This window comes from Mirounga angustirostris, unplaced genomic scaffold (genome assembly GCF_029215605.1).
Source record: "Mirounga angustirostris isolate CCGP_5_RB_7025 unplaced genomic scaffold, mMirAng1.0.hap1 SCAF_5, whole genome shotgun sequence".
Taxonomy (NCBI): Eukaryota; Metazoa; Chordata; class Mammalia; order Carnivora; family Phocidae; genus Mirounga; species Mirounga angustirostris.
In genome coordinates this window covers 95,188,497-95,216,462 of record NW_026991713.1, presented here as the reverse complement: position 1 = coordinate 95,216,462, position 27,966 = coordinate 95,188,497, and the positions used below count along the sequence as shown (strand labels likewise).

General features: G+C 41.5%; 2 protein-coding genes across 2 annotated transcripts in view; both read right to left on the bottom strand.

The window, feature by feature from the left end:
- Nucleotides 1-354: 354 nt before the first annotated feature.
- Nucleotides 355-2,052, bottom strand: LOC123840101 (large ribosomal subunit protein uL16-like). Its single transcript, XM_045869794.2, has 3 exons — nt 1,800-2,052; nt 1,453-1,498; nt 355-1,075 (listed from the first exon to the last, which is right to left on the bottom strand). The coding sequence occupies exons 1-3, from the start codon at nt 2,050-2,052 to the stop codon at nt 355-357; spliced, it is 1,020 nt and encodes a 339-aa protein (XP_045725750.2).
- A 37-nt stretch (nt 2,053-2,089) lies between these two features.
- Nucleotides 2,090-27,966, bottom strand: part of NANOGNB (NANOG neighbor homeobox) — a 41,570-nt gene continuing 15,693 nt past the window's right edge. Inside the window, exons 3-5 of the mRNA XM_064590289.1 lie at nt 2,667-2,983; nt 2,242-2,321; nt 2,090-2,108 (exon numbers count right to left, since the gene is read on the bottom strand). Of these exons, the coding sequence (XP_064446359.1) occupies nt 2,090-2,108; nt 2,242-2,321; nt 2,667-2,983 (416 nt within the window). The remainder of the gene's footprint in view (nt 2,109-2,241; nt 2,322-2,666; nt 2,984-27,966) is intronic.

Genomic DNA, 27,966 nt, shown 5'->3' with positions numbered 1-27,966 from the left:
TGACCCGAGCCGAAGGCAGTCGCTTAACCAACTGAGCCACCCAGGCGCCCCTAAATAAATAAAATCTTAAAAAAAAATTTTTTTTAAAGATTATTTGACAGAGACACAGCGAGAGAGGGAACACAAGCAAGGGGAGCGGGAGAGGGAGAAGCAGGCTTCCCACGGAGCGGGGAGCCCGATGCGGGGCTCGATCCCAGGACCCTGGAATCACGACCTGAGTTGAAGGCAGATGCTTAACGATGGAGCCACCCAGGCTCCCCAGTAAATAAAATCTTAAAAAAAATTAAGGCTTAGACATTTAGGAACTGGTACTTATTGTTTTTATTATTATTATTATTATTATTATTATTATTATTATTTGCAAGAAGTAGGATTTATTGGCTGGCGTGAATAAGGAGGAGGCAGTGCCGAGGTTCGCATGAGCGCAGAGCCCACCATCTGTCCAGCGGGGGCAACGATTAGGGACGTTTTTGACCCACAGCCATCTGGGATCAGCTGCTTTTCAGCCACTATGTCTTCAAATTCATCCGCATTAAACTTAGTAAAGCCCCACTTCTTAGAAATGTGGATCTTCTGGCGGCCAGGGAACTTGACCTTGGCCCTGTGTAGGGCCTCAATCACATACTCCTTGTTCTGCAGCTTCCTACAGATGGAGGTGATGACTTGGCCAATGTGGACCATGGCCACTGTGCCCTGGGGCTTTCCAAAGGCACCCTGCATACCTGTCTGGAGCCAGTCAGCCCCAGCACAGGACAACATCTTGTTGATATGGATGCCGTGGAAGGGGTAGAGCCATACTTGGATGTGAAAAATATCTTTGCCACAGTTTTTCACCATGTACTTGTTGGCACAAACTCGGGCAGTTTCCGTGGCTTCAGAGGAAGGCTGCTCATATTCACCTGACACCATGTGGCCACATGGTGGGAACTCATCCACTTTTGCCTTCTTCTGCCCCAGGTCAAAGATGTGGATCTTGGCGTCAGGGGCACCTCTGCAGAAGGGAGACTTTGGATACAACTTGTTCTTACATACTGGTAACACCTGGTGGGGACGTGGCCCATGGAGACACCAGGATCTTCAGTGGCAGGAAGGAAAAGAGAAGAACTGGTACCATTTGATAAAATCACATTATTTCTAAATATTTTATTTATTTATTTGAGAGAGAGCAAGAGAGCACAAGAGAGCAGGGTGAGGGGAAGAGGGAGAAGCAGACTCCCCGCTGAGCAGGGATCCAGACTTGGGGCTTGATCCCAGGACCCTGGAGTCATGACCTGAGCTGAAGGCAGACACTTAAATGACTGAGCCGCCCAGGCACCCTCAAAATCACATTATTTCCCAGCAGTTCAGTTTCCTCACTTATGGTTAGAGTGATGATCGGGTGAGGTAATACACAAAAAATTGTATATAAATATACATAAATAATATATAAAAATTCTATATACAGTCTAGTACTTCTCAAAATGTTGATGTTCTTCATTCTTTCCATCAACATGAGGTTCTGCCAATAGGTAACACAGAAAAGACAAGCCTCACAAATATTCAGCATCTAAGGAACAAAAAACCCCAAAATTATTAATTCCATACTGCAATCAATAAACATCTAAGGGCTGTAGTAGTATATTTGGTAATATGACTACATGGTGAATGGTGTCATATATGTGTATGCACATGCATTTTTGTATGTTGAGCAGAATAACAAATAGGGCAGTCAGCGGTTCTTTGTATCACTGGCTGGAACATGAAAAGTTGTGTGGTTTTTTTGTTTTTTTAACATGTATTCTCACTTTATTAAATCTTACTATCAGCCCCTATAGCTACCACAAAGGCAGCAAATCCATATTTGAATTGTTTTAATAATGCACCAAAGGAAACACTGTTCGCAAAACCACCAATGCATCTCCAAGCTTCATGGCAGCCCCATGGATCCCTTAGGCCTCGGGCAGCCAACTTCTCCTGGACAGATTCTAATGGTTTTCCTTTTATCTTCCACTGTTTATAATCTGGAAGTTCAGGTTTAATATAACCATGTTCACATCCATGTCCATGGGCCATGTCTAATAGCAACCTGAGCTCTCAAGATGCTCAGTATTCAACCCTCCAGCCAGAGCCTAATGGAAATGGTGGAATGTGAAAAGTTTATGGGATATCCAAGAACTATGGGACACAATCTGTCTCTTACAGTCAATATGTTCCTTTTTTACTTCCTTACAACTTAGTGTTCTACATATAAAACATTCTTACCTCTTGGGTCTTTTCTTAGGTTTCTGCTTGTACATAGCTTTATTGTATTTCTTCCTCCTTTTACAAAACCATTGCTTTATCTGTAAAAAAACGAGGTGGGGGAGATGATGAATCAAGGAATAAGGATATTGGGGGTGCCTAGGTGTCTCAGTCGTTAAGCGTCTGCCTTTGGCTCAGGTAATGATCCCAGGGTCCTGGGATCAAGCCCCGCATCGGGCTCCCTGCTTGGCATCGGGCTCCCTGCTTGGCTGGGAGCCTGCTTCTCCCTCTCCCATGCCCCCTGCTTGTGTTCCCTCTCTTGCTGTGTCTCTCTCTGTCAAATAAATAAATAAAATCTTAAAAAAAAAAAAGGAATAAGGATATTGGTTTATATGGGTAATAGTACTACGCAGGTGACTCTGTTGGTAAAGAAATATGTTTCATACCTGTTTTGCTGTCATATTAAATTCAAATGCAAGTGATTGACTATCTCCTTTTGTGGGGCATTTATTTAACTTAAAGGTTGCCCAGAGAGTGTCCATGAGGGGTTTGCTGACTAATCTTTTCTGGGGATATTGTTCTTCATTTTTCTCTTCCTTTTCCTGTTCCTCTTCCAGTCTCTCTTCTACTTCCACTTCTTTTTCTTCTCCTTCTCTTTCTTTCCATTTTTTCTTTCCCCTTCTTTCATCTTCACTATGATTCCTCTTTGATTGCTCTGGATTTTGATCACAAAGCATAGCTGGTTCTTTCTGTATAGCAAAATCTGTGGGATAAAATCAAACTGCAGCTAAATTTGACTTTTAGATCATAGTCAACATTCTTCAGTGTGAGAATATATTTGATTTTCATAAAGTAGTAGTGTTGTACATTGTTGGAAAAAGAGAGGAAAGAAAAAGTAAGGTTATCAAAATCAATGAAGATTTTCATAAAAAGATCAGTTTATTTTTAAAGATTTTATTTATTTGAGAGAGTGAGTGAGAGAGAAAGAAAGAACAAGAGGGAGAGGTAGAGGCAGGCTCCCTGCTCCACAGGGAGCCCAACATAGGGCTCGATCTCAGGACCCCAAGATCATGACCCGAGCTGAAGGCAGACTCCCAACCCACTGAGCCACCCAGGCACCCCAAAAGATCAGTTTAAAAATAATTTACTTCTGGATTTAAATACAGACTGAGTAAGGAAAGGGGCTGTGTATTGAAATTAATATGTCTCCTTGTGATGTTATTCAAAAATAAGTTATCTTGCGGTGCCTGGGTAGCTTAGTCAGTTAAGCGTCTGCCTCTTGATTTTGGCTCAGGTCATGACCACAGGGTTGTGAGATCAAGCCCATGTTGAGACCACATCGGGCTCCATGCTCAGCACAGAGTCTGCTTGAGGTTCTCTCTCTCCCTCTCTCTCTGCCCCTCCCCCCTCTTGTACTCTATAAATTAAATAAATAAATAAATAAAATCTTAAAAAAAATAAGTTACCTTGAAAAAATTAAGTTATGAGTGACCTTACTTAAAGGACTATTCAGGCTTTTTATTTCCTCTCGAGAGAGTTTTGGTAAGATATACACTTTTTAGAAATTTGTTCATATGTTTCACTTTTCCCAGGATTGTTCTGGCATATGCCCATAAACTGACATTATTATTATTATTATTATTATTTTAAGCAAGCTTTACACTCAATGTGGGGCTTGAACTCATGACCCCAAGATCAAGAGTTGCATGTTCTACTGACTGAGCCAGCCAGGCACCCCCATAATTATTAATATTAATAAACTACTTTTTACTCTAAAGTACTCTGGTTTAAACTACATATGATCCCTCTACTTATACTACTAAAGAGATCAAATCAGTAATTTAAAATAACCAAGACAGGCACTTGGGTGGCTCAGTCGGTTAGGCATCTGACTCTTGGTTTCAGCTTAGGTCATGATCTCAGGGTTGTGAGATCCAGGCCTTTGTGAGGTTCCATGCTCAGCACGGAAGTCTGCTCAAGATTCTCTCTCCCTCTTCCTCCCCCTCTGCCCCTCCCCCCGTGCACTCTCTCTCTAAATAAATAAAATCTTTAGAAGCTCAAAGACCAAATAATATTATTGAAGGGTGCATAAATATGTGATAAAAACTATAAAACTAAGGCAATAATAAAATTCAGGAAGATGGTTGGAAAAACAGGATAGGATAGAGGAAGCATACAGATAAGTAGATGAAATGTATGTAATGCTATACTTATATTGGTAATGTTATGTTACTATGTTATTTAATATATAGTATATATTAATGTAGTTTTATATTTTTTAAAAGAAATACATTGTTTTTTGAGTTGGTTGGTTGGTCCTTGCATGTTCATGTGATTGATTTGCTTATAAATTAAATATATATCAAATATGTTTTTGCATATCTCAAATATTACATATAATTTTTTAAAAAAGTAATCTCTATATCCAACATGGGGCTCGAACTTATAACCCCAAGATCAAGAGTCACATGCTTTAGGGGCGCCTGGGTGGCTCAGTCGTTAAGCGTCTGCCTTTGGCTCGGGTCATGATCCCAGGGGCCTGGGATTGAGCCCCACGTTGAGCTCCCTGCTCGGTGGGAAGCCTGCTTCTCCCTCTCCCACTCCCCTGGTTTGTGTTCCCTCCCTCACTGTCTCTCTCTCTGTGTCAAATAAATAAATAAATTCTAAAAAAAAAAAGAGTCACATGCTTTACTGACTGAGCCAGCCAGGCACGCTGAGAAGTGTTCTTTTTTTAAACAAAATTTTGATTGCATGGCCAATATTTTAAAAAACTGAAAGAGTTGGGGCACTTGGCTGGCTCACTTGATAGAGCATGCAGCTCTTGATCTCAGGGTTGTGAATTCGAGCCTCATGTCAGGGGTAGAGATTACCTGGGTGGCTCAGTCAGTTAAGCAGCTGCCTTCAGCTCAGGTCATGATCCTGGGGTCCTGGAATCAAGCCCAGCGTTGGGGCCCTTGCTCAGCAAAGAGCCTGCTAATCTCTCTCCCTGCTGCTCCCCCCTGCTTGTGCTCTCTCTCTCTCTGTCAAATAAATAAATAAATAAAATCTTTAAAAAAATCAAGAGGTTTAACATCAAAATTCAATTTCCAGATTAAAAAAAAATCTGAAATTGGTGGTACTAAATTCTCATGTAATCAAAAATTGGCCGGATCTTGTCCTCTCTCTTTAGATGGAATCTGCTTTCTCTAACTAGCTAGAGTCCACACAGCCAGCTTAATTTCACCTGCCAACCACTGGCAGGCAGAAAAAAATAACACGCATACACCCTCATTCTCCATTTCTGACTCAGAAGATTATATATCCTTTATATTCTTTATATAATAAAACCTCAATTCCCATTTAACTGTTCAGCTCTGCTGTGGTCAGACTTATACTCTGTTATTACTAAAATCCATAACTATTAGAAGGGCACTTGGGTGGTTCAGTCGGTTAAGCGTCTGCCTTTGGCTCGGGTCATGATCCCAGGGTTCTGGGATCGAGCCCCACATGGGGCTCCCTGCTCAGCGGGGAGCCTGCTTCTCCCTCTCCCTCTGCTTGCTGCCCCCTCTGCTTGTGCTCTCTTTCTCTGTGTCTTTCAAAAAAAATAAAACAAAATCCATAACTATTAGACAAAACTTACTTTTCACTGAGGATCCCTGACTACAAATGACTGCTATAGGGAATACTATGTTCAGGCGAATAAAATCATGGAGATTTGTGTTTTGTTTTCACTTACTTTTCCTCAATAAAATTCTAAAATCAAGGTTTATCTTTGGGGAGACAGAACAGAGAAAACAAGACAAAACAGAAGACTTGAGAGCAGGGGGATGTGGATCAGATAGATGTCAGAGAATAGGGAGCATCACTGAAAGAACACAAGCACATAAATCCCAGCTTTTTTCCACAGTTCTATCCTAGTCCCTCAGATAGGTAGATAGATGGATGGATAGATAGATAGATAGGTAGATAGATAGATAGATAGATAGATAGATAGATAGATAGATAGATAGATAGATAGGAGCAGCCCGAACTTGCACTGCTAGTAAGATTTGTAGTTAGGATTTAAACTCAGAGGCGCTTGGGTGGCTCAGCCAGTTAAGCATCTGCCTTTGGCTCAGGTCCTGATCCCTGGGGTCCTGAGATTGAGCCCCAAGTTGGGCTCCCTGCTCAGCGGGGAGTCTGCTTCTCCCTCTCCCTCTGCTCCTCCCCTCTGCTCATGCTTGCTCTCTCTCTCTCAAATAAATAAATAACATCCTTAAAAAAAATAAACTCCAATCTGCCTAGCTAAAAAAACCAAAAACCAAAAACCAAAAAAACAACACTTCATGTATTATACTATGGAATATAATACAGCAATAAAAAAATAAGTACATCAATGAATACTAACATGGAAAGATGGATGCCCCAGATTTTTTTGAAATAAAAGAACCACTTCAAATTAGCACATACAGTAGAACAAATTTCTTGGACAGAAAAACAAATCTTATAAATGTTCACATAGTCAGATGGCTTCACCGGGGAAATCTACCAACATTTAAATAATAATTAAACACTTCACAAACTCTTCCCAAAAAATGGAAGAGAAAGGAACACTTCCCAACTCATTCTCTGAGGCCAGTATTAATTATCCTGTGTTATCAGTCAGGGTTCAACTAGAGAAACAGAACCAGGAGGAGATAGATACTAAGAGATTTATTGCAATTGGCACATGCGATTGTGGGAACTGTCCAGGCAAGTCCGAATCGTAGGGCAGCCGTGAGAAGAGGAAGGCTGGTGTTCTTGGGCAACTGGTGAAGCTGCTCTCCACAGGCAGAATTTGTTCTCTTCAGAGAAGTCTCAGCTCTACTCTTCAAGCCTTAATTGATTGAATTAGGCTTACTGAGGCTATCTAGGATAATCTCCCCTACTTCAAGTCAACTGATAAGGATTTTACTTGTGTCTAAAAGATACCTTAAAAATATCAGCAATACCTCTATTAGTGGTTGAGTAACTGAGTCTCTAGCCTAGGCAAGCTGCACATAAGACTGACCATCACACCCTGATGCCCAAACCAGACAGATAGTTCAAGAAAAGAAAACTATTTTTTTTTTTTTAAGATTTATTTGCTTATTTGAGAGAGAGAGACTGAGGAGGAGACGGTCAACCGACTGAGCCACCCAGCTGCCCCCTAATAGGCTTCTTTTTAAAGGTGACGAAAATGTTCTGGAATGAAATAGTGGTGATGGTTGTACAACATTGTGAATGTATTTTAAAAAATTGGATTTTACCTTTTTTTTAATTTTACATTTTAAAAAAGTGAATTCTATGGTTTATAATTTATATCTCAATTTTTTAAAGCACTCACATGACCTAGGATTTCACACCCCACTACGGTGAAATTGCATAGATGTATTAAAAAATAATTGAAATTTAAGTTCAAGTTGTTAACTCTATTTTAAAATTTGCAATTTCAAATTTGTGGAATTCAAATCATTAGTTACATCATTTTCCCCTCTCTATCATTTCTGCACATGATATAAACATACTATAATTATTATCAGGTTAGGAAAACAAAAACACATCTCTCTTGAATCACACATCCCTCTACTGCTTCCACCCCACGTCTGTATTTTTTTTCATAGCAAAACTCTTTGAAAGATATCTCTGGGGGCGCCTGGGTGGCTCGGTCGTTGGGCGTCTGCCTTCGGCTCGGGTCGTGAGTCCGGGGGTCCTGGGATTGAGCCTCGCGTCGGGCTCCCGGCTCGGCCAGGAGCCTGCTTCTCCCTCTCCCACTCCCCTGCTTGTGTTCCCTCTCTAGCTGCCTCTCTCTCTCTGTCAAATAAATAAATAAAATCTTAAAAAAAAAAAAAAGATATCTCTGTATTTGCTGTTTGCACACTGGTGATTTTTCCCTCCTCTTTCTCTCTTGAATACTCCAATCAGACTTTCACATCCAACCTCCACAGATACTCCTCTTGTCAAGGTCACAAGTTAATGATACTAATATTGCAAAAATATAACGATCAATTCCCTATCCCTGTCTTTTTCTTTTTTTTTTTTTTTTTAAGATTATTTATTTGAGAGAGAGGGAGTGCGTGTGCACGAGCGGGAGGGGCAGAGGGAGAGGGAGAGAATGCCAAGCGGACTCCCTACTGAGCTCAGAGCTGGAAGCAAGGTTCCATCTCACAACCCTGAGACCAGGACCTGAGCCTAAACCAAGAGTCAGACGCCCAACCGACTGTGTCACCCTGGTGCCCCCGCCCCCTCCCCAATCCCCATCTTAACTTGAATTATCAGGAGCTTTTGAAGTGTCAGGAGTCCTCTCCACCTTGAAAAGCTTTCTTCTCATGGCTTCCAGGATACCATCCTTTCCTGAGTTTCCTTCTATATCAATGGCTGCTCCTTCAAAGTTTTCTTTGGAGCACCTGGCTGGCTCAGTCGGTAGAACAAGTGACTCTTGGTCTCGGGATGGTGAGTTTGAGCTCTGCATTGGCTTTAGAGATTATACATAAACAAACTTTAAAATAAAAGGAACAAGGTTTTCTTTGTTCCTTCTCTTTCCTCCCACCTTTCCCCAGCCTTGGTCCTGCCCAGTTTCTCAAGGCGAAATCCCTACATCTCTTCTCTCCTATATATACATGGTCCTAGCCTTGGTAATCCAATCTGAAGGATTTAATACCACCCAAATGGTGACTACTTGCAGATTTTTATCTCTAGGCTCATATATCCAACTCCTAATTCAGTATCTCTGCCTGGACATCCTCTAGGTAACTTAAGTCAAGCTTAGAACTCCCAGACTCAGGGGTACCTGGGTGGTGCAGTCAGTTAAGCATCTGACTCTTGGTTTCGGCTCAGGTTGTGATCTCAGTCATGCGATCAAGCCCTGCTCGGGCTCTGTGCTGAGCATGGAGTCTGCTTGGGTCTCTTGCTTGTTCTGCCCCTCCCCCCTGCGGGTTCTCTTTCTCTCTCTCTCAAATAATTAAATCTAAAAAAAAAAAAATTCCCAGACTCAGTCACGATCCCTTTCGCTGAACCCTGATCCACTCTCAGTGACCCCACCTGAGCAATGCCAACTCCGTTCATCCAGCTGATTGAGTTAAAAACCTTGGTAGCATCTTTGACTCTTCTCTTTTTCTCATAGTTCAAACTCAATCTGTCAGATAATCTTGCTTTTCTTCCTTCAAAATTCTCAGAGTACTACCACTTTTTTTTTTTTTTTAAAGATTTTATTTATTTATTTGGCAGAGAGAGAGGCAGGGAGAGAGGAAATACAAGCAAGGGGAGCAGCAGAGGGAGAAGCAGGCCTCCCGCGGAGCAGGGAGCCTGATGCGGGGCTCGATCCCAGGACCCTGGGATCATGACCTGAGCTGAAGGCAGACGCTTAACGACTGAGCCACCCAGGCGCCACCACTTTTTTTTTTTTTTAAGAATTTATTTATTTGACAGAGAGACACACAGCAAGAGAGGGAACACAAGCAGGGGGAGCAGGAGAAGCAGGCTCCCCACGGAGCAGGGAGCCCGATGTGGGGCTCCATCCCAGGACCCTGGGATCATGACCTGAGCCGAAGGCAGACGCCTAACGACTGAGCCACCCAGGCGCCCAGAATACTACCACTTCTTAACCACCATTATCTCTAAACTAGATATATTTCATGGGGCACCTCGGTGGCTCAGTCAGTTAAGAAGTGGTAGATTCTCAGGGTACCTGGATGGCTCAGTCATTAAGCGTCTGCCTTCGGCTCAGGTCATGATCCCAGGGTCCAGGGATCGAGCCCCGCATCTGGCTCCCTGCTCCGCGGGAAGCCTGCTTCTCCCTCTCCCACTCCCCCTGCTTGTGTTCCCTCTCTCACTGTCTCTCTCTGTGTCAAATAAATAAATAAAATCTTAAAAAAAATAAATAAGTCTTTTAAAACAATGACTTCCATTCACATCTGCCAGAAAAAAACCTATTTTAACATTTTGGCACATATTTTAGATTGTCCATACACATATTTGCCATATACATGGTTGGTGGTCAATAAACATTTATTTTAATATAAATTTTTTATAAAAATTGCATCAAGCTGAAAATAATATTTTTCATATCTATATACATACATCCCATTATTTAAGATTTAGTTTCTTTGCATCTTGATTAAATTGAACATTTTTCATATACCTCCTGGAAATGCATTCATTTTTGAACTTGTATATGTACTTTACCCACTCTATCACTAGCTGTTCATTTTTGTGACCCATTGACATCCAAGATACAGATGACACCTACCTTAATTCTGGTCACCATTATCAGTGTAATCTCTACTGCCAGGGAATAGTCTCTAATTGTCCTTAATCCAATCTATTCTTTACTCCATAGTTTATCTCTCATCCCTTAACGCTTCAATGGTGTTCAGTAGTTTTAAATATTTAGCACAAAATCCTTAGCCTGAGTTGGAAAAACCTTCAGCCTCCTGACTGACATCCAGATTAGAACACCTCTAATTAATTTTCCAATTTAAATTTTACCTGATCACAACCCAGATTAAAACTCCCTGTAGTTTCCATTTACCCTTGGACCCTAATCCAAAAACCCTAATCTCATCAAATACTGACTCAAATCTCAGTGCTGGTCACTGCCTCACCAATAAACGTGCTTGGAGACTTGGAGAGTAAACTGAAGGTAAGAGAACAAGTCGTGCTTTTATCTGGAGAAATAACTTTCTAGACAGAGGAAACAGCACAGGCAAAGTCCCTAAACTGTGACGGTGCTTGGCTTGTTTACTAAAAAGCCTGGCAACCAGAGGCAATGGAGCAAAGAGAGTGAAGGGAAGTGTTAGCAGAAATCCAAAAGGTAGCAAGAGATCAAATCCGACAGGATTTTGTAAGCCATTGTAAAGTCTTCGGGTTTTACTCTGAAAAGAATAGATATTGTCAACTTTTGAGTAATGGAATGTTATTATCTAATTTATATTTCAAAGGGCTACTCTGCTATGTTGGAAGCAGACTATGGGGTGGGAAGGGCAAAGACAAAAGGAGAGAGTTATGAAATATATCTAGCTTTTTTTAAAAAGATTTTATTTATTTATTATACAGAGAGAGAGGGAGAGTGAGTACAAGCAGGGGGAGCAGCAGAGGCAGAGGGAGAAGCAGGCTCCCCACTGAGCAGAGAGCCCGACGCAGGGCTTGATCCCAGGACCCATGAGATCACGACCTGAGCCAAAACCAAGAGTCAGATGCTTAACAGACTGAGCCACCCAGGTGCCCCTGGAAGTGATTCTTTTAATTTTTTTTTGTTTTGCTTGTTTCTAGTTATTAAAATTTCTGTAATGTGCAGGACCACTGGTATAATAAAAATAAATAGAATATACTGCACATTTAGGCCACCCAGCATACACACTTATCCAATTCTTGGAGAATTTTAATGGAAGGAATGAAAATAGTATCTAGGATTAGATTTTTTTTTTTAAAGATTTTATTTGGTCATTTGACAGAGAGAGCGAGAGAGGGAACACAAGCAGGGGGGAGTGAGAGAGAGAGAAGCAGGCTTCCTGCGGAACAGGGAGCCCGATGTGGGGCTCGATCCCAGGACCCTGGGACCATGACCTGAGCCGAAGGCAGATGCCTAATGACTGTGTCACTCAGGCACCCCTAGATTTTTCTTTAGCTAAGTTAGATTCCCAGCAAACAAAGGATATAATTAAGTTGTTTTGTGTGGTATGGAAATCTCAGAAGCTTATTAAAGTGTATTAATTGGAGATGCAGCCATTGTACAAATTATCCAGTGAACATTAGTGCAGATTATCTAGTGACTTTCTACATAATGCAAGCAACAGACAATCCCTCATATCCACCCTAGACGCCCACCTATAGCAACAAACCATTTTTACGCCAGTGGTTCTCAACCCCTGCTGCACATTAGAATCACCTGGGAGAGCCTGGGCTACACCTTAGAGCAATCTAGTCAGAGCAGGGCTCAGGCATTAGTTTATAAAGTACTTCAGGTGATCCCAATATGCAATCAAGAATGACCACAGCCTTCCACTCATCTATCTTTTGATTAAATCACAGACAGGTGTTGAGAATGATGATTTTATCAGCACACAATTCTTGGTAGGTATAAATCTGGTTCTCATAAAGGATCTATGCCTGTTTGATATATTTAAAAAATAGGAAGTGTGAACTGTTTGGTATGCTCTGCCCAGGTTAAGTAAACATTGGAAATTAATGTCATCCTCTCTTTTCTTGAGCAAATGAAAAGAAAAAAATAGTGTTGGGACTATAGTACTTATGGAAGAAGTTCCAGACAAGGAAGGAGAGTGAGTGTCTGATGTATAGATTATTTGACAGTGGAAAGACAGTTGAAAGTTTTACACTTTGGACGATGGGATGATAAAGGCTCATGTGAAATCATGAGACATTTTTTGCTCGTGTTTATGTTATTTGCCGCTACAGTGCATTTAAAAAAAATGGTACATAATCTATACTGATATATATTCTGTGAATTCTTTTTTTAAAATTAATTGATCAATTTATTTATTTATTTTTAAGTAATCTCTACACTCAACCTGGGGCTCGAACTCATGATCCTGAGAGCAAGAGTCGCATGCTCTACTGACTGAGTCAGCCAGGCACCCCTATTCTGGTGAATTCTTAAAATTCAAGAAAATGGGCAGAATTAGTAATACATCTTTGATGGGAAAAAAGATATAAATTAAATTTAAATTAATTTTTAAAAGGCGCTAAATTCATGATAATTCCAGACTTCCCCACAACATGAATTATTATCAAAAGAAGAAGATACTGGTGTTGAGTGCCTAAATTTAGAGATTCTTATTCAGTAAATCCGGGGTAAGAATTGGAATTCTGTATTTTTAAACCTTCCTACAACAGAGCAAATCCAAAAACATCAAGAGGAAGTATCTGACACAGATGCTGTGTTTAAATAATTAAGAAGATTTTCTTAGGTCTATATTTCTGAGAAAATTTGAAACTCAAGATACAATAAAAGAAAAAGAGGAAGTTTATTCTATGAAGAATAGGTATCGAGAATTGGAACTATCCAGAAGGAACTGGTTATAGTGATAGAATTGAGTTCACACGGGTCATTGGCTTGAAGAAACAATCTTCCAGAAGTTCACCCAATCTCACACTGTAAAGACTGTAGGAATTAAATGACTTTTACTGTTTCTGAATTCTCTCAGACAAATTTGGAAACTCTAAACTTTCTGATCTCTGGGAAATGATTCAAAGGTAAGTTTGAAATAATCATATTAATAATATTATCACATTTAGTCATTAGTAGGCACCAGCATCATAGTTAATAGAGTTTGGATTTAATATACCCCTTGGTGACATTATCCCCATTGTGCTGACATTATCCCCAGTGGGCTGATATTATACCCATTTTACACATGAGTAAACTAGGGTTTAGAAAAATTGAGTAACTTATCACAGACCTGTACCCCTGAAACAAATAATACATTGTATGTTAATTAATTGAATTTAAATTTAAAAAAAAGAAAAATTGAGTAACTTGCTCAAAGTCACATAGCTAGCAAGTGATGGAGTTGGGCTCAGGACAAGCTGTCTAATTTCAGTGCCTATGCTTTTAAGATTACACTGTATTTTCTCTCACTAAAGGCAACAGTTATTTCCAGCTTCGGAAAAGGGCAGAAGTGGGAAGTTTGATAATCATATGAGATTTCCAGTAAAAGGAATTTATTTATTGAGAGGAATAAAAATGTGAAGAGCAGGATTACAATTTAGACATTAAAGAAATATTGATAAAAAAATAAAAAATAAAATAAATAAATATATATATATTAAAGATTTTATTTACTTATTTGACAGAGAGAGACACAGTGAGAGAAGGAACACAAGCAGGGGGAGTGGGAGAGGGAGAAGCAGGCTTCCCGCAGAGCAGGGAACCCGATGTGGGGCTCGATCCCAGGACCCTGGGACCATGACCTGAGCCGAAGGCAGATGCTTAATGACTGAGCCACCCAGGCACCCCAAAATAAAGAAATATTGATGTCAAGGGGCCTGGGTGGCTCAATTGGTTGAGAGTCTGCCCCATAGCATAGGTCACTTTATTTTTATTTTATTATTATTATTTTTAAAGATTTTATTTATTTGACAGAGAGATAGAGCACAAGTAGACAGAGCGGCAGGCAGAGGCAGAGGGTGGGAGCCTGATGCAGGACTCCATCCCAGGACCCTGGGATCATGACCTGAGCCGAAGGTAGATGCTTAATGACTGAGCCACCCAGGCACCCCAGCATAGTTCACTTTTTAAAAAATGGGGGGGCACCTGAGTGACACAGTTGAGTGATCGACTCTTGATTTTGACTCAGATCATGATCTCAAGGTCCTGGGATTGAGCCCCGAGACTGGCTCCATGCTTAGCAGGGAGTCTGCTTGAGGATTTCTCTCCCTCTCCCTCTGCCCCTCCCCACTATGTGTTCTCTCTCTCTCTAAAATAAATAAATAAATCTTTAAAAAAATAAAAGTCAAATATGCTCAAATTAATATCATTTAAAAAATTTTATTTATTTGAGAGAGAGAGAGAGTGAGAAAGAGAGCACAAGAGGGGGTAGGGTTAGAGGGAGAAGTAGACTCCCTGCCAAGCAGGGAGCCCGATGTGGGACTCGATCCCAGGACTCCAGGATCATGACCTGAGCCAAATGCAGTCGCTTAACCAACTGAGCCACCCAGGTGCCCTCAACTTAAAACATTCAAAAAATAACTTTCAGTTTGTTATTTTAGATGGTAAGTATTTGGTTCAATTATCAATGGTCAATGATGTGATGAGGCATCCATAAAAACCCTAAAAGACAGGGTTTGGCGAGCTTCCAGGTTGGTGAACCAGCACATACCACATGCCACTGTATTGGCCTCCAAACCCATTGGACAGAAGCTCCTTTGTCTGGGGACTTGCCATCTGTATTTCCTCTTCTGGCTGTTGATTTGTATCCTTTAATATCCTTTGTAATAAACCAGTAATCTAATAAATAAACCGGTTTTCTGAGTTTTATGAGCTACTCTAGCAAATTAATCGAACCCAAAAAGGAAGTCATGGGAGCCTCTTTTTGCAGCCAGTTCGTCAGAAGCATAAGTAACCTGGATTTGTGATTGACATTAGCAAGAGGGGCAGACTTATGGGACTGAGGCCTTAACTTGTGGAATCAGATGCTACACCTGGGTAGATGGTGTCAGAATTGAGTTGAATTATAGACAACCATCTGGTGTTCAGAGAATTGCTCGGTGTGGGGGAAAAATCCCACCCATCAGAACTGGTGTCAGAATTGTACTATGTATGCATTTTTAGTGTTTAATGTTAATTCTATGTACTCATTTGCATACATGATATCAAAGGGAATCTAAACTTGTCTGGAATGTGTGACAGATTTTGTGAGAACATTTTCAGGTGGCAAGTCTAAAGGTATACTGCTAAATACATTGTAATCAGATGCAAATCTGATTTTTCTTTTTCTTTCTTTCTTTTTTTTTTTTGGAGTTTTATTAGAGCCCCCAAAACTATGAACAGGATGCTCTGTGTAAAACATGCTAAGAGATTATGAAACAGATTTTGCTATTAGTAGCTTATCACTCACTGAAGTGTATCTGAGGCAAAGAGAATGATCAAGAAAGGTAATCAAATTTCTCTAAAGAGAGTGGGTGGTGGGCCGTGCTAGCCTTCCCCATCCCACACACCAGTCTCACACTCTGCTGGAAGAAAGGTTTGCCACTTTGTCAGTCCCAGTCACGTGAAGAGATTAGCTCATATAGTCACTCATAAAGCTGACTTTTGTGTTTGGAAATACACAGGGACTAGCACCTGACTTAAGCTTGAGAATGTCTATGTATGAGAGGCACAGTTGGGAGCTGTCCATGGTGGTGAGAAGGTCTTGTTAGTACTGGCTTGACTAACAAGCTGATCAGGAGTAGGTAAGCCATACATATAATCAAATGACAGGGTTTGGATTTGGCCTGTCATGACAGTGTTGCTTTCTAGGGCTCCCAGGTCATCTATCCTAGCAGTCCCTCTTGAAAGGGACACTGACTACCAGAAGACTGATGCTAAGGAGGGAGTCCCACAATACAGGTGTAAGAGGTACAGCCCTCATATAGAAAATTCATGAAAAAACACCTAGGGCAGAGATACCTTAAAAGACAATATAAAGTGACTTAAGTATACGGTCCAGAAGCATGATCTCAGCCATGCCTGAGGGGCACACTTAGCAGATTACAATCACACCAGTAATGTAGGACTTTGTCCTTTTACTTTAATCTGCCTATCATCTACCTGAGTCAGACCCTGTTAGGCTGGGGAAGTGCAAGCTCTCTCATAATTTTTTAAGAATTTCCAGTGATGGGCGCCTGGGTGGCTCAGATGGTTAAGCGTCTGCCTTCGGCTCAGGTCATGATCCCAGCGTCCTGGGATCGAGTCCCGCATCGGGCTCCCTGCTCCTTGGGAGCCTGCTTCTCCTTCTGCCTCTCTCTCTCTCTCTGTCTCTCATGAATAAATAAGTAAAATCTTTAAAAAAAAAAAAAAAGAATTTCCAGTGATATATTTGAAATTGTTTTGGGGGCGCCTGGATGGTTCAGTCAGTTAAGCGTCTGCCTTCAGCTCAGGTCTTCATCTCAGGGTCCTGGGATCGAGCCCTGCATCTGGCTCCCTGCTCAGCAGGGAGTCTTTCTCCCTCTCCCTCTGCCCCTTCTCCCTGCTCATGCTCTCTCTCTCTCAAATAAATAAATAAAATCTTAAAAAACAAAAAGAAATAGTTTTTTATTAGAAAAGGAGTTTCAAAAAAAAAAAGAAAAGGAGTTTCAGGGGTGCCTGGGTGACTCAGTCATCAAGCATCTGCCTTCGGCTCAGGTCATGGTCCTGGGGTCCTGGGATCGAGCCCCACATCAGGCTCCCTGCTCCTTGGGAAGCCTGCTTCTCCCTCTCCCACTCCCCCTGCTTGTGTTCCCTCTCTCACCGTCTCTCTCTCTCTCTGTCAAATAAATAAAATCTTTTTTTTTAATTTATTTATTTGACAGAGAAAGAGATAGCAAGAGAGGGAACACAAGCAGGGGGAGTGGAGAGGGAGAAGCAGGCTTCCCGCTGAGCAGGAGCCCGATGTAGGGCTTGATCCCAGGACCCTGAGATCATGACCTGAGCCGAAGGCAGATGCTTAACAACTGAGCCACCCAGGTGCCACTAAATAAATAAAATCTTAAAAAAAAAAAGAAAAGAAAAGGAGTTTCACCCCATGGCTGACCAGTCCATTATCTGAAGAACATGTTAAATCCTAGACAGAAAACTCTTTTGACAATCTTAAGCCACTGATTTAAATGGTAGTTCCTTAAAAGTCCAAAGTTTGAGGTCCAAAATCTTTGGGAACACAACTGGACGACATATTCAGCACTGTTTCCTTCTCCAGTCCTGTCCATATGCTTGCGATCTTCCAACAGCCATCTATGCTACGTGGTAAGATTAATGAATCAACTAACTTCACGTATTTAACCTTCGTTAATTAAGCTGAAACTTAATTGTGTACTGACAAACCCTGTAAAAGCCAATAGAAATTCTGGATTTTCAGGAGTTACTTCATGGGGGGAAAAAGTAATGAATCATCACCATCTCTACCTCAACTAGCCAATGGCAGCGGCTTCTTCTTTTTCCTAGCTAGGCAGTTATTTTTTTCAAATTATATTTTCTTTTCTTTTTAACTAATTCTTTTTTAAAAAAAGATTATATTTGTTTATTTGTCAGAGAGAAAGAGAGAACACAAGCAGGGGGAGCAGCAGGCAGAGGGAGAAGCAGGTTCCCCACTGAGCAAGGAGCCCCACGCGGGACTTGATTCCAGGACCCTGGGACCATGACCTGAGCTGAAGGCAGATGCTTAATCAACTGAGCCACCCAGGCACCCCTCTTTATTATGCATTTAATTTAAAATATCTATTATTATCCTCTAGGGAAACTTTGGGGACTATCTTAGCCCTCTCAGGTACAGACACTGAATAAACCCAGTTCTACTTAATGGTTTGCCATATTGGAGAACTTACTTAGAAAGTGGGACATGGGGTTGTCTCTATTCTCAGATCTCTTAAAAAGGGGTATTCTCTCATATTACCAAGTCTTGGACTTTGTTTAAGGCAGAGTCTAGATGCAGGGTCTCCTTCATTCACATTATCTTGATGTGGTTCAGGAGATGCTACTCCAAAATATGGCACTTTGGTATATTGACTATTCTAAGCTGAAGGAGTTTGAGAAAACGGCAGGAGCAGGAATGTCACTCTGACTTCCCCCACTCCCCTTGTTCCCAGAAATAGGCCATAAAACCCTCATGTGAAGGTGCCCTCCCTATACCCAGAGGAAAAGAAAACATCCTTATCTCTGAAGACAAAGAGACGCCAAGAAGAATCCTAACAAACAGGCCTGGCTGGGTTTCTCCTAGTTTACTACAATTATCGCATACTCTGTGACATATCATATTTCTTCTCAACCGTCTGCTCTTCATCACACAAGTAGCATAAAAATACTCAGGTTTAACCATTTCTTTGGGTCTTCATTTTCTTACGAAGTCTCCAGGGTCATGTCAAACTTATCTTAAATAAATTTGTATCCTCTTCCCCCCCCATTAATCTGTCTTTGTTACTTTAATTTTCAGACCCAGCCAGGGACCCTAAACGAGTTAAGGAAAACTTTTTCCTCCCTTATACTCTATAACTTAGATCGCAAACTCCTTCCGGTATATGAAAGGATCTTTGATCTACACGTAGTAAAGAAGGAGAGGGGAGCAAAGCTAGTTCTGTTTAATTTTTTTTCTTTTCTTTTTTTTTTTTTTTAAAGATTTTATTTATTTATTTGAGACAGAGAGAATGAGAGAGAGAGAGCACATGAGAGGGGGGAGGGTTAGAGGGAGAAGCAGGCTCCCTGCCGAGCAGGGAGCCTGATGCGGGACTCGATCCAGGGACTCCAGGATCACGACCCGAGCCGAAAGCAGTCGCTTAACCAACTGAGCCACCCAGGCGCCCTAATTTTTTTTCTTGAAAATCTTTTGTATCTTAAACCAGACTGCACATTGTGGACTTGAACCCAAGAACTTGGGTACTTTTGTCGTCTCATTTTGCCATGCCTGAGTAGAAGCAAATGAATTGGTGCTGAAGGAATCCACAGGAGAAAGGACCCATCTGTTAATTCTTTGCAGAATTATCCTACCTCAGTGGAGTTAAGGATTATCCTCCTATTTACCTACCTCAGTGGAGTGAAGAATGGCATTCTTTGGTTTCTAGCTTGATGAGTGATGATTCCAACAGCAGAAACAGAACATTTTAGAGAGAAATAGGTGGGTGTGTGAGTTAGTTTCAGACATTATTAGTTTGCAGATTCAAATGAAGACATATCCAGCACCCCCCACCCTGCCCGGTTGAAGATATGACTTTAAAGACACCAGGAAAGGTCAGAGTTAGACAGTGAACTTGGGAGCCATCAGCATGGTGCTGAAATGATTAATTTGGGATGAGATGCATCCAGAGATTGCTTAAAACAGCAAATGGTTTTTCAGAAGTTACTTCAGAGTGGAAAAAAGTGATGAATCACCACCGTCTCTGCCTCAACTAGCCAATGACGTCCTTTTTTATTTTTTCCTATCTAGGCAGTTGTTTTCTTCAAATTATATTTTCAAGGCCAAAATTTGTCCCTCCAACCCCCTATGAAAACCTGATTGTTCAGAAGATGAATATTTTGGGAACAGCAAAATTAAAGGGGAAAAAATCAATCAACTGTATGATGATAACCACTGACAATCTTTTTTTTAAATTATTATTTATTTAAGTAATCTCTATACCCAACGTGGGCCTCGAGCTCACAATCCCAAGATGCTCTTCTTACTGAGGCAGCCAGGTGCCCCTCTGACAGTCTTAATGTAAACATTTTCTGTGGCATTGGGGGAAAATGGACAAGGAAATATGGATAACCCTTGTCAGAAGTTTGAATGGGAAAAGGAGAGAGATGGGTGAAGCTATTGTTAGACCAAGTTTGAAGGACAGAGGAAAAGGCAGAAAATGTCTCTGGATCAGGCAAAAGGGTAAGAGTTAAGTGTTCAGGTGAGTGGTTGGCTTGAATAGCAGGAAGAAAAGGAGGAGTCCCTCAGCCTTTATTCTTAGATTCCAGAAGTGACAGTGACAGATACCAGGTAATGTTGTGAAATGCTGGCGGGGGAGGGTTGGAAGAGCAGGGAGGAGACTGAAGAAGTCACATTTTTTTTTTTTAAAGATTTTATTTATTTATTCATGAGAGACAGAGAGAGAGAGAGACAGAGGCAGAGGGAGAAGCAGGCTCCCCGCGGAGCAGGGAGCCCGATGTGGGACTTGATCCAGGGACTCCAGGATCATGACCTGAGCTGAAGGCAGTCGCTTAACCAACCAACCAACCAACCAGCCACCCAGGCGCCCCAAGAAGTCACATTTAATGGCCTTAGTTTTTGAGGGTGAGTTAGGAGAGAGGATATCTGCCTATAGAAAGGGGGGCAGGGTTCCATGGGTGATATGAAGATTAATAAATAACAATAATATGAACTGTTTAGTGAATGCTTTCTATTTAATAACATGCTATTAAGATAAGAATATTAAATAATTTTATTTAACACTTAAAACAACCCTATGAGATAGAAACTACTATAGTCCTCATTTTATGAATGAGGAAGTTGCCAGTTAGAGCAGGTCAGTAGCTGGTCTTAAGTCACAGTTTAGTAAGTGGTGGGGCCTGGAGAGAAAGAAGGGCTGTCTGACTCCAAATCGCAAAAGTCAGGATGCCATCCAGGAAAGCTAAAGGGATCATCCCTAGGGGATCTGAGAATAATGACGTGAGGTATTTCTGTTCTGATCTACCTAGCTGCTTGAAATAATAACCATCTGTAGTTAAAACACGAACAGAAGGCTTGAGTTTCCAGAGTGAAAAAGAACAACAGTGCAGGTAAGTGATAAAAAGAGACATGTCAGAACCTTTCCCGCCAAAGTGCAGATCAGCAAATCTTCTGAAATCTCTGTAGGGCACGTTTATCCAAAGGACAGATCTGCTTAACAACAACCTGGTTAGAAGGTGGTATGGTGCAGAGGTTTTGAATAGAGGTTCTAGTATATTTTCCTTCTTACAAATGCTCCTTGTAGCTATTCTACTGGAGAAGAACAGACATACGAAATGAGCAAAACCCCTTTGGCAACATTCCCTAGCCCCTCCACGCCCACCCTCCACCTCTACCCAGCCAGTGGTTCTCAAACTTTTGCAGGCATAATAATCCCCAGGAGGCCTTGCTAAAACAGAGGCTCCTAGGATTCACCCCCAGAGTTCCTGATTCTGTAGCTCAAAGGTGAAGCTCAAAAATGTGTATGTTTGACAAGCTGCTCATCCGGGGAGCACACTTTGAGAATCACCACACTGGCTTGCTTCACATCACATGCTTATCCAGAGTATTATGAAGGGTAGACCCTTGGGTTAGATTGGAAGTCTTAGCACACAAGCTAATGCCTGAAGGAGAGCGGACCCTCCCGCTCACCACAAGGGACTACCTATAGTTTGCTTGACAAAGAGCAAAAAATTATAACTTTCGGAGTAATAGCAGCTAAAACATAATAGGGATTACACAGACAGCAGAGAATTGAGCTCATTTAAATTTTAACCAACTGAAAGCAGCAGGTTTCTACTACAGTATTCTCTTGCATCAGGGCAATAATGTCTGTAAGAATCATAAAGAGCTGCTGTTTAGGTATTCTGTACAAAACAAGTTTTAGGAAAACTCGGTATTTTATGCAATAAGACAATCAGAGTAAAACACTTAAGCGGTCTGCCCCGGATCCTTCTGATGGAAATTTTTTTCAAGCATTCTGTCAGCAACTCCAGTTCTGGTAAAAGTATTGTTGTTTTTTTAAAAAATTCAAGTAACAGTGATAATATATCTGGACTTGAAAAAATGTCCTCGTATTTTAGATGCTGGCAGTTTTAAAATATGAAGTATAAATTCCTAGAGATCCATTCGTAAAGAGGCACTCACAGTATCTTTATATCAGACTTTTAAAATATTTTTTAAGAGGGATAATAGTATTATTTATTTTCAAAGTATGATAAAAACAGTAATAGGTTAAGACCTGAGACATATTTTTCACCTCTTTTCAGTAGTTAAACTTGGTTTGTGTATGAATCAGGTAGGGATGCTGTAACAAAGTATCACAAACTGGGTGTAGACAACATTTACAACTCATAGTTCTGGAGGCTAGGAGAATAAAATCAAGGAGTTGGAAAGGTTGGCTTTTTCTGAGGGCCGTGAGGGAAGGATCTATAATATTGTTTTTTAATGGAGATGTAAACTTTGCTATAGAGGATAATCTAATATCTGAGATTAATTTAAAAAAAAAAGGAGGGGGGAGTGGGTGGGGCAAAATGTTGTCAACCTGTTCCTTGAGAAAAATCCTCTGTTGTTAGGTAGAAGGCACTGGCCTATCATCTGAATGCCAAATACACTGTTCTTTTCAAATCCCCAGGGACAAATATAATGTTCTTTTCCATCTTGGGACCCACCTGCTAGAGAAGCTTTTAATTTCTGTTTCTGTCTCGGGTACAAATGGATTATCCAGTCTGGACTGTGGCCCTACAGATGTGCCTGGGGCAGGCTCATTTCTAACTGCATGCCTCCCTTGAAAGCTCTAAGAAGTACGTGATGATATAAACATTACATCGTATATTTACGGTTAGTAAGACTGGGGAGAAACAAAAAAAATGTTCAGGCTGGTTCTCTCTGAGTAATTCAATTGCAGGTGATTTTTCTTTTTTCTTTTTACCTTATGTATTATTTAAATTTTCCGTGATGAAAATGTAATATTTTCAAAGTTAAGAGAAAATACTGTTTTGTTTTTTTTTTTAATTTTAAGGCTATGGCTTATTGATTGATATTAGTGCTACTGCTTCTGATAAATATGTATTGCAGTTTGGAAGGACCGTTTGGACAAAATATAAACACTGGCACATCCTTGGCATATCTCAGTGCAGTAAAAAAGCCCATATCACTGTCACTTGATTGTTAAGTCATCCCCCCCCACACACTTATGCACACGACCGTGTGCATGTACCGTGTCCGTCTACCGTACCATATACTACGGTGTGATTGCTCTGAACCCATAACCATCCAGATATAAGTACCAGAAATAGCCTGAGAAATATCAAAACAACAGCAAACAAGCAAACAAACAGCAAACTATTGACCACAAATAACATTTATACAATTCAAGGGGCTTCCATTAAACAGCAGCCAAATGGGGCAGGTACTTTGGAGTAGTTGCTGAGTTTCTTTCTGCATCTGGAGCGAGCTGTCATGGAGCCAACCCCCATCCCCAGCAGCAGATGGGGCAACTGAGGCCGGGAGAGCTGCCAGAAGAGAAAGGAAAGCTGCCTCCACCCAGGCCAGTTAGAGATTTTCCAGGACAGGTTAAAACTACGGAGAAATCTGACCTGATGGGACTTCTCACTCTGTGTACTTCCTCTGTACACATGAACTAGAAGTCTATCAGAAAACGGGGCCCAGGGGCGCCTGGCTGGCTCTGTCAGAAGAGCATGCGACTCTTGATCTTGGGGTTGTAAGTTCAAGCCCCCACATTGGTTGTAGAGATTACTTAAAAATAAAATCTTAAAAAAAAAAAAAAAAGTGGGGCCCAGAGAGGAAGGAAGCAAGGAAGTCTACTGTTTCCTAACCCACGTGACTGCAGGCTGCTTTTTATCCACTCACCAAAAAAATAGAAACTTTTTTTTAAGTTTATTTTTAAAGATTTTATTTATTTATTTGACAGAGACACAGCAAGAGAGGGAATACAAGCAGGGGGAGTGGGAGAGGGAGAAGCAGGCTTCCTGCCGAGCAGGGAGCCCGATGCGGGGCTCGATCCCAGGACCTGGAATCATGACCTGAGCCGAAGGCAGACGCTTAACGACTGAGCCACCCAGGCGCCCCAGATTTTATTTTTAAGTAATCTCTACACCCAGTATGGGGCTTGAACCCACAACTCCGAGATCAGAGATCAAGAGTCACACGCTCCACAGTCTGAGTCGGCGAGGCGCCCCTCCCTTTTTTCTTAGTCTTGCTAAAGTTCTGTCAATTTTATTTATCTTTTTTTTTTAAAAATAGCTCTTAATTTTGTTAATCATTTTTGTTTTTCTGCTCTCTATTTCATTTATTTCTGCTCTGGTTCTTGTGATTTTCATAGCCTTTTTATGTAAGTAAATCCGATGGGCTTATGATATTGAGTTCTAATCTGGAGAAAAAGGAATCAGATGACCACTCAAGATAAAAAGCTTGTGATGGATCATATTATGATCACTGTTGTACGGATGTGGAAACTGTGTTGCTAAGGTCACAGCCAGTGGAAGAGCCGAACCTTGATCTAACCATTACACTCTACTGCCACCTCCTGGTCCAGTCTTCAGAAATAGTCTTTGGAAGTTAGGACTATGTCTTTTCCAGCCAAAGCATGTGCCTTATAAGATATCAGCGTTCCAGAAGAAGTCTGTTTTTCCTGGAGTTATCATGACTTCAGTCATCTTTTTGTATAAAGAGATTACACCAATAGTCAAACACCCAGGGAAAGAAAAAATTTCACTCCAGTGGCTCAAACTTGACTACATACTGGGGTCACTGGAAGAAGCTTTAAAAAAACAGAGCCCTGGGGCGCCTGGGTGGCTCAGTTGGTTAAACGACTGCCTTTGGCTCGGGTCATGATCCTGGAGTCCCGGGATCGAGTCCCGCATCGGGCTCCCTGCTCAGCGAGGAGCCTACTTCTCCCTCTGACCCTACCCCCTCTCATGCTCTCTGTCTCTCATTCTCTCTCTCTCAAATAAATAAATAAAATCTTAAAAAAGAAAAAATACAGAGCCCTGGACTCCATCCTCAGAGATTTTGATTTAATTGGTTTGGGGTACGTCTTAGACATTGGATTTCTTAGAGCGTTTCCGTGATTCCAGCATTGAGAGCCACTGGCCTAGTTTGGTGCTTTTCAAACTTTTATGTAGCACCTAGGGATCTTGTTAAGATGCAGATGCCGATTCAGCAGGTGTTGGGTAGGACCCAAGAATCTGCATTTCTCATGAGCTCCCATGTGCTGCAATTGCAGCTAGTTCACCTTTTCAGTGTAATGGAGTCTATGCAAGGTGACAAAATGATTTTCCCGTAACCTAACTAGAGGGGATGGGCAGGAAGCAAGTTGTGTGAAAAGCTCAACTGAAACAAACAAAAGGGGGTAGGGGAACTCCTGAGGGAAACAGACTATCAGAGAGGACAAAAGTGTAGGGGATTAGGAGGTAATTGGCTGCCATTAGGGGAATGAAGTTCTGGGGATTTCAAAAGCTGAGAAAGGGCCCCTGTTAAAGACTCTGTATCAATCCTCACCATCCTTCCTGGAGGTGCAGGCCAGGAAAGCACCAAGAATTCAAGCTACCATTCTGAAATGGGGGTGGGGGGGGATTTTCTATTAGAGAACATTTGGTAATGTGGGGCAGGGGAGTCTCTCTGGGTGGTCAGGTTCACTGTCCTAAGAAATCACTGAGTAGGGCCCCTGGGTGGCTCAGCTGGTTAAGTGTCTGCCTTTGACTCAGGTCATGATCCCAGGGTCCTGGGATCGAGTTCCGTGTCAGGCTTCTTGCTCAGTGGGGAGTCTGCTTCTCCCTCTCCTTCTACCCTTACCCCTTGCTCGTGCTCTCTCCTCTTTCTCTAAGATAAATAAATAAATCTTAAAAAAAAAAAAAAAGAAATCACTGAGTGGGAGAGGGACACAGCAGAAACTGAGCAGAAGAATGAACATGTGTGTGAAGGGGGCATTGGGCCTCCACAACACACGTGGAGGACTTTGCTGGGAAGCTCACTGATTTTTCAATGCGTCTACCTGCTAGTCCAAGTGCAGTTCAGCCTTGGGGAACCTGGGGTGAAAAGGAGAAGTAAAAGGAAAAAGAGAGCTTTTATGTAAGTCCATCATGTTGACACTAAAAAGTGAAGGAAAGTCCCAGGAAAAACCTAGTGGTTGATGGTGCCACTTTTGCAAATGTCCAAATTTAGCAAGAAGCCAAGAGTGCATTACAGGTCATTATTGACGAATTCACTCACTGAGTCCTAACGGAAGGCCTGTTACGTGCTCAGGGTTTTTCTAGGTCTTTGGCATACATGAATGAACAAAGTAGACTGGGAACAGAACTGGTAGAGCTTACACTGTAGTGAGAAAAGGGAGGTGTTTGTAAGACTAGAAGATTTTCTCCAGGAAATGAGAAGCATAGGAGCACAGTTAACCTTTAGAAATTGGTGAGAAATTTCTAAGTAATTTTTAAACTAATAGGTGGGATTTTTTCCTAGAAAAGTGTCAGCATTTTGAATGTGAAGCCATGAAAACTTTTTTCTCTCTTCTCTGTTTTTCCTGCTTATTTCTTGTGTATAGCCATCACAAGTCTTCACTGTGATCTTGTGTGAGTAACAGAGGTAGATTTGTTTTAAGACTTGAGCCTTGGGAAGAATTTTGTTTGGGAAGTGCTATTTTCAAGAAATTGGTGTTTTCGGGGTGCCTGGGTGGCTCAGTCTGTTAAATGTCTGCTTTTGGCTCAGGTCATGATCTCAGGGTCCTGGGATTGAGCCCCTCATCGGGCTCCCTGCTCAGTAGGGAGTCTGCTTCTCCCTCTCCCTGTGCTGCTCCCCCTTCTTGTGCTCTCTTGCGCCCTCTCTCTGTCAAATAAATAAATAAAATCTTAAAAAAAAAAGAAATTGGTGTTTTGATTTTAGATGCTCTAGTGCTGAAATACTTCTGAAAAATTTCCTTCTTCCCTCCTCCCTTTCTTTCTTTTGTTTGTTCCTTTTTAAAATAATCTCTACGTGCAACATGGGGCCCGAACTCACGTCCAGAGATCAAGAGTTGCATGCTCTACCAACTGAGCCAGTCAGGCGCCCCTCCTTTGTTCTAATATAGCCATTAGGGTTGGGTTGGGGTTGTGATAGTCTGTGGAACTAATAAGGAAATGCAACATATGAAAATTTATTTCACTGTACACTGAATTTAGGCAACTTGCAACAATGTTGGGTTATTGCTGGAAGTATTTAAACATGCTCAAAATTCTCCTATCTGAAAAGAGCAATTCTCTCTTAAACATACATCTCACTCTAAGCACCTACCATCTTATCCTTGTAACCTGCAAAGTTCTTCAAAGAGCGGGTTACATTTAGTCCCCCTTTTTCATCCTCCATCATATGTCCTCCATTCATTTGTTCAATGAATATAAGTGAAGAGTAAAATAACAATAAAATTTAAACAATAAACAGGAAAATTTAACAATAGTTAAAACATCTCTAGAAAGACAAGTGTCAGTTCAGTTAGAATATCAAGGCCAGGTTGAGAAACAGGTACAGATATTATTAGAATTAGGAGATACCATTCAAGTTAGAAAGGTGACTTAGAGATTTGGGTTAAAAGTCAAGAAATTTCTGGGGCGCCTGGCTGGCTCAGTCAGTAGAGCATGCGACTCTTGATCATGAGTTCAAGCTCCATGTTGGGTGTGGAGCCTACTTTAAAAATAATAATAGTGGTGCCTGGGTGTCTCAGTTGGTTGAACGTCTGCCTTCGGCTAGGTCATGATCTCTCAGGGTCCTGGGATCGAGCCCCGCATTGGGCTCCCAGCTCAGCAGGGAGTCTGCTTCTCCCTCTCTGTCCTTCTGCCTCTCCCTCTGCCTCTCCCCCCGCTTGTGTATTCTCTCTCTCTCTCAAACAAATAAATTACTAAATTACTAAAAGAAATAACTGCCTGAGGGT